General features: G+C 38.3%; 1 protein-coding gene across 1 annotated transcript in view; it reads right to left on the bottom strand.

Moving 5' to 3' along the window:
* Positions 1–6938, bottom strand: part of LOC103608150 (von Willebrand factor A domain-containing protein 3B-like) — a gene marked incomplete at both ends in the record, with an annotated part of 70000 nt that overhangs the window by 53043 nt on the left and 10019 nt on the right. The window contains one exon of the mRNA XM_008592591.1: positions 5989–6171. Within this exon, the coding sequence (XP_008590813.1) occupies positions 5989–6171 (183 nt within the window). The remainder of the gene's footprint in view (positions 1–5988; positions 6172–6938) is intronic.

Raw genomic sequence — 6938 nt, 5'->3', positions numbered from 1 at the left:
GTCAGATCTTCATTCTGCCAAAATGAGAGGTGAATACATTATGAGATTGTATAAAAGAGTTCGAATTTCAAACATTTCTTACAGAAAGCCAACCGTATCAGGAAAAAAAGAATCTAAAGAATTTCACGTGGTTCTTATATTTTTTATTTTTAACCAGCTTTATTGACATGTAACTCACATACAATAAACTGAACATATGCAGTGTACCACTTGAAAAGCTGACAATCAAACCTGTGAAATCATCATTACAATCAAGATAACAAACATATCCATCACCCCCAAGAGTTCCCTTGTGCCCCACTGTAAATCTGCCTTCCCCCCCCAACCTCTCTCCAGTTCCCAAGGAAATACTAATCAGCTTTCCGTCACTATGCGTTAGCTTCCATTTTCCAGAATTTTATGTAAATAGAATCGTATTATAAATACTCTTTCCTGTCTGGCTTCCTCCACTTATATTATTTTGAGATTCACCCATCTTGCAGTGTGAATCGACAGTTCACTCGTTTTTATTGCTGAGTAGTATTCTATTAGTATTGTATACTAAATGCCAAAATTTATTTATCCATTCACTTGCTGATGGACAGTTGAGTTGTTTCCAGGCTTGGGCTATTATAAGTAAAGCTATAAACACTTGTGTACAAGCTTTTGTATGAACATCTGCTTTCATTTCTCTTGAGTAAATACCTAGGAGTGAAATGGCTGGATCATACGGTCTGTGAGATTAAATTTTTAAAGAAAAAAACTGTATTAGTCCATTTCTGCTGCTTTTAACAAAGTACCTGGAACTGAGTGATTTATAAAGAAAATGGAACTTATTGCTTACAATTTCAGAGACTAGGAAGTCCAAAGTCCAGGGAACACATTTGGTGAAGGCCTTGGTGGTGGCAACAGTGACAGCAGGGTACACATTGAGAAATGACAGAGCAGAGAGAGTGGAGAGAGACAGCAGAGCCCAACCTCCTCATTCACTCTCCTTTTAAAGCCCCTAGAACACGCCCCCGACCACCATTGTTAATCCATTCACCACTGCATGGTCCTATAATTTAACCACCTCTTCAAGGCTCAACCTTTCAATTACCATAGTAGGATTTCCCACCCTCTTAACAGTCACAATGGTGGCTAAGTTTCTAATACATAAAACTTGGGGGACACTATTCAAGCTTCAGTGAGTTTTGGGAAGACATAATTCAATCCACTACAAAAACCAAACTGTTTTCCAAGATGGTGTACCAGTTTACATTCCCGTCAGTAATATATGAGAGCTCCAGATCATCCATATCCCTGCAAACACTTAGTACGGTCAGTTGTTTTAATCTTAGCCATTCTAGTAGTTGTGTAATGGTATCTAGTTGTGGTTTTAATATTTGTTTTTCCCTAATGACAAATAATGTTGAGCATCTTTTCATGTTCTCATTTGCCATGCATATATCCTTTGTGCGTGTGTGAAGTGTCTGTTTAAATCTTTTGCCTATTTTTTGATTTTCATTACTGGGTTTTGAGAGACGTGTAGTGCTAGGGCTCGGTCTGGAGCTCACAGACCCCTCAAGCTTGTTGTCCAGACTGGGTCACAAACCCTTCACACACAGGTCTACAAGCTAGGTAACTGGAAAAAAGGTCCTTGGAGCCGTAGGTGAAGAAAGAGTAGTCTTTCTCTGAACGATAAATGCTGGCAAGGTTGCGGAGAAAAAGGAACTCTCACACATTGTTGGTGGGACTGCAAAATGGTGCAGCCTCTATGGAAAATGGTATAGAGGTTCCTCGGAAGAAGATATAACAACTACAATCCTTTGAAGGTGTTACAACAAGCAAACGGAAAGGACATTGTTGGGTGGGAGGGGGGAGAGGGAGGAGGGAGGGAGGTTTCGGTGATGGGCCATAATAATCAACCACATTGTATATCGACAAAATAAAAATTAAAAAAAAAAAGAAAAAAAATTGCTCTAAAAAATGAAGTCTATTTTTAAAAAATAAAATAAATAAATAAATAAATGAAAAAAAATTTTTAAAAAAAAGAAAGAGTAGTTTTTACTCAGCAGACACATGTCTAGGAGCTAGGCAGTCCAAAGAGAAACTCAGAAACTCAACTGCTACCGGCAAAGTCAAAAGAAAAACTGAGCAGCTGCCAGCAAAGTAAACATGCTCTATTTTTAGATGCGAGCTCTCTGGCAGCCAGCAGTTCAGGGCCACTGCTCCACACACTCTCAAGAGCACAAGAATAGCAACAAAACTAAAAAGATACATTGGCGCTCATGTGCACTAACTCCACCCCCCCCACACAATTTGTTTACAAAGAAGGTGGTACACCACACCCAACCAGACCTGAGGTGAGGGGACCTGATTAAACTATTCTATTTTCCCAACAAGACCTTTATATATTCTGGACACAAGTCCTGTAATAGATATGCAATTTGAAAATTATCTCTCCCAGCATACAACTTGGGTTAATTTCAGTCCATCTTGCTACTTCCAAAAAAAAGTATGCTGAGTAAGAACAGTGAGAATGGATGCCTTTGCCTCTTTCCTGATCTTAGGGGGAAATTGTTCAGTCTTTCACTATTAAGTATGATTTTAGCTGTAGGTGTTTTATTGATGTTCTTATTAAGTTGAGGAAGTTCTCTATTCTTATTTTGCTGAGAGTGTTCATCATGAATGGTGTTAGCTTTGGTGAAGCTTTTTCTGCATCAATTAATATAATCATATTCTTCTTTTCTCTATTCTTATTTTGCTGAGAGTGTTCATCACGAATGGTGTTAGCTTTGGTGAAGCTTTTTCTGCATCAATTAATATAATCATATTCTTCTTTTTTAGCATGTTGATAAAGTTGAATTACATTGATTTTTCCAATGTCAAACCAATTGTGTATATCTAGAATAAATCCCCCTTGATCATGTTGTATAATTATTTCAATACATTGCTGGGTTCAATTTACTGATATTTTGTTGAAGATTTTTTCATCTGTGTTCATAAGAGATATTAACCTGTAGATTTCTTTTTTAACACTGCCTTTATCTGGTTTTAATGTCACAGTAATACTTCCTTCATAAAATGAGTTGGGAGGTAGTCTCTTCTATTTTATTTCTTAAAGTAAATTAGTGTTTTTTTCATTCTAAAAATTATATTTATATTATTTATTAATATTATTATTAATTATTATATTAACATTCTAAGATGTTGTGAAGCATTTGTGGGGAAGGGGGAGAGAGGAATGGGGAGGGAAATAAGGTGGGAGGAGGAAGGAGGGGGGTGGTCGAGGCCCATGGCAGCCCCCTCATTCCTGCCGGGGAAACCAGGGGGCTTCCAGCAGCAGTTTGGTCATTGCTGGGCCAGATGAAGATGTCAGAGGGGTGTGGCTGAAGCCCTCAGCCCCCCACCACCCTGGCTCAGGAGCCCAGGGCACTTCCAGCAGCTTGGTGGTTGGCGCTGAAAATAAGTTAGCTTAATTATTCTTTGAATGTTTGATAAAATTCCCCATGGAGCCATCTGTGCCTGGGTATTTCTTTTTTTAGTCTTATTTCTGTTTGCTTTTCAGTTTTGGAGATTTCTATTGAGATATCTTTAAGCTCAGAGATTCTTTCCTCAGTTGTGTTCAGTCTAATAAGAATTCTTCATTTCTGTTGCAGTGTTTCTGACTTTCAGCATGTTTTTGTTTTTTTCCTTAGAATCTCCATCTCTCTGCTTACATTTCCATCTGTTCTTGCATGATATTTACTTTATCCATTAGAGCTCTTAGCATATTAATTACAGTTGTTTTAAATTCCTGGTCTGATAATTCCAACATCCCTGCCGTATCTGAGTTTGGTTCTGATGCTTGCTCTGTCTCTTCAAACTATGTGGTCTTTTGTTTTTTTGTTTTTGCCTTTTAGCATGTCCTGTAATTTTTTCTTGATAGCCAGACATGATGTACTGGCTAAAAAGAACTGCTATAAGTAAGCCTTCAGTAAGGTGTTGGTGAAGTGTGGGGGGAGCAGAAGCGTTCTATAGTCCTATGGTTAGGTCCCAGTCTTTCAGTGGGCCTGTTCCTCTGCACTGAACTTCACAAGTGCTTCTCTGTACCCCAACACCCTCTTAGGTGGGACCAAGTGGCTAGAGTGGGCTGGAGTTGGGTATTCCCTTTTCTCACACAGAAGGCTAGACAGGTCTGGAGTTGGGTATTTACCTTCCTCCAGGTCAGTTAGGCTCTGATAATATCACAGCAGGTTAGGATCTGGTTAAATAATTTCTCCTGAGGGCAGACACTGCTTCTGGGCAGGTCTGGAGTTGGGTATTTACCTTCCTCCAGGTCAGTTAGGCTCTGATTATATCACAGCAGGTTAGGATCTGGTTAAATAATTTCTCCTGAGGGCAGACACTGCTTCTGGGAAGTTTGGTTCTGCCTTGCTGTGGTTTTCTTCATGTTTCTTGTGCTTGGGGTTCATTGAGTTTCTTGAATCTGTAAGTTTATACTTTTAATCTGGTTTGGAAATTTTCTGGCCACTATTGCTTCAATTATACTTTATTAGGCTACTTGAATTTTTCCACAGCTCAGTGATGCTCTGTTTTCTAGTTTTTTGTTTGTTCATTTGGTTGGTTTGAATTCTCTTTCTTCCCTGTGCTACATTTTGGATAATTTCCATTGCTGCCTTCCAGTTCACTCATCTTTTGTTCTGCAGTGTCTGATCTACTGTTCATCCCATTCCATATATTTTTCATCTCATACATTGTACAAGTATTTTTCATCTCTAGAAATTTGTGTCTTACTTGTACCTTTCATGTCTCCCCACTTATGGACATATAAAATATAGTTATAACAACTGTTTTAATACCCTAATAGTAACATTTGAGTCAGTCCTGGGTATGTTTTAATTTTTCAGTTTGCTTTTTCTCCTCATTATGGGTCTATATTTTCCTGCTTCTTTACATGACTGGTAATGTTTGATTGGATGCCATATACTGTCAATTTTACTTTGTTGGGTGGGATGTTGTTTTCCAATAATTATTCTCGGAGTTTGTTCTGGGATGCAGTTAAGTTATTCTGAAACAGTTTGATCCTTTCAAATCTTGTGGTTAAAATTTGCTAGGTGGAACAGGAGCAGTGTTTGGCTGTTTCCATTACTGAGGCAAGATCCTTCTGTATACTTAACCCAATGCCCAAAGGACTATGAGGTTTTCTAGTCTAGCTAATGGAAATAGTCACTATTCTTAGCCTGTGTGGATTCAAAGCACTGTTCCCTCCAATCCTATTGGATGATTTATTCACCAGACTCAGGTAATTTCCTCACATGTAAGCACTGATCAGCTTGTTCTGGTACCCAATTGACTTGGATTTAAAGTGACTCTTCAGGTCATACAATAAGACAAAAAAAATACACTCTCTAAGAGGGCATTTTTAAAAAGCATATGCTAGGCCAAGATTGGAGAATAGAGTTTTATTTACTTTCTCCCATTAGCCTACTAGAATAAATTACTTTATCAGATGGTCACATAGATATATAGCCTGAGAAGTCAGGCAACAACTACCCAGCATCTGAAGTTTTTGAAAGTTTCTTACAAACATCTGAATATATCAGTGGTTAACAAAATTCACATATGGACCCCTAGGATCCTTATTAAAAATACAGATTGCTTAAGTTTGACAAAATGTTGATAATTGTTGAATTTGAGTGACAGGTACAATGGAGGCCCACATGCTCTTCTATTTTGTGTATGTTTGAAAGGTTTAAAAGAAAAACAAATTATATTAATGAAGGTTCCCAGGCCTCTATGCCTATAGCCTGATTTAGTAGCTTCAAAGTGAGACTCAGGAATCTGCATTTTCACAAGTGCCTTGGGTCAGGTGGTCCTTGGACCATATTTTGAGAAATGCTGATACACACATTGTTAAGCAATTTATTTGATCAACTTAGTTGTCTTTGTGATTGCTGTTTTCCCAACTAAGGTATTGTCCATGGGCCTCTAGCCTGTAATGCTCAAATAAATGAACACTCTCTTCTCAGCCCATCAAGCTCTTACCTGCACAGTCTCTGGAGGACTGGGATCCTTGCAACCAAAACTGTAAGAATGAAATTCTCCTCCAGTCAAAGAAGCAAGCTCTTTCAAAAATCCATTTGCAATCTCATCATGGTAATTGAAGGAGATGGTATAAATAGGAATTTTCTGAAAACCTTTGACTTGGTCTATAACCATTTCGGGTGGCTGGAATTATCAAGTTTTGAGGGGGAAAAGAGGAGATGGAAAGAAAGGAAAAAAAAAATAAGACATGAAACCCTCAGTATTTGCTATAGATCATGAAATTCTCAAATAGTAATTCCTTATATGGTGATAAGTGACTTCTTATAAATGTGTCAATTCAATTCAATAATACTCTCCGGATAGTGAGAATACACAGATCAAAAGACATGGCCTTTGCCTTCTGAGATCTAACAATATCGTGAGAAAAAGAAGCTAGGAGAAAGATTTGGCTAACCAAGTCACTCAACTTTAGGTGCATCTAAGCTTACAGTCCATGCTTTTAAAGTGTTGGGCTATGCTATAGACCACTTAAAGTGCTAAGGTCAAAAGCCATGGTTAGAACACCTTGACCATTGGGATTCTACAGAGTGAGGCCCCAGGATTTTCAATATGGCTGCCAAAGCATCTTCACCAAAAGAGCAATTTTCAGCTTCCATCAGGCTACAGCCAACTTTCCTCCCACAGAGAGTGAAGGAAGAGACATTTATTTAGAGGCTTTCCATATGTTGGGAATTCTGTCTGGGGCCTAATCTCCTAGTTAATCCTCACAGCTGCCTTATAAAGTTGTTTTGGAAAGACTGCTATGTGCTTATCCAATATCCAGCTATTTCTCTCCTTGTTTTCTATCAGAGACTTGGTTTTCTTTTCATGGCAGCAATGTGCCCAGTTAAAAAAACAAAACACAAACAAACAACATACACGCACACACATCCCACCTTTTTTTTTTTTCC

This window comes from Galeopterus variegatus, unplaced genomic scaffold (genome assembly GCF_000696425.1).
Source record: "Galeopterus variegatus unplaced genomic scaffold, G_variegatus-3.0.2 Scaffold8072, whole genome shotgun sequence".
NCBI classification, from domain to species: Eukaryota; Metazoa; Chordata; class Mammalia; order Dermoptera; family Cynocephalidae; genus Galeopterus; species Galeopterus variegatus.
This window is presented reverse-complemented; position numbering and strand designations above follow the sequence as displayed.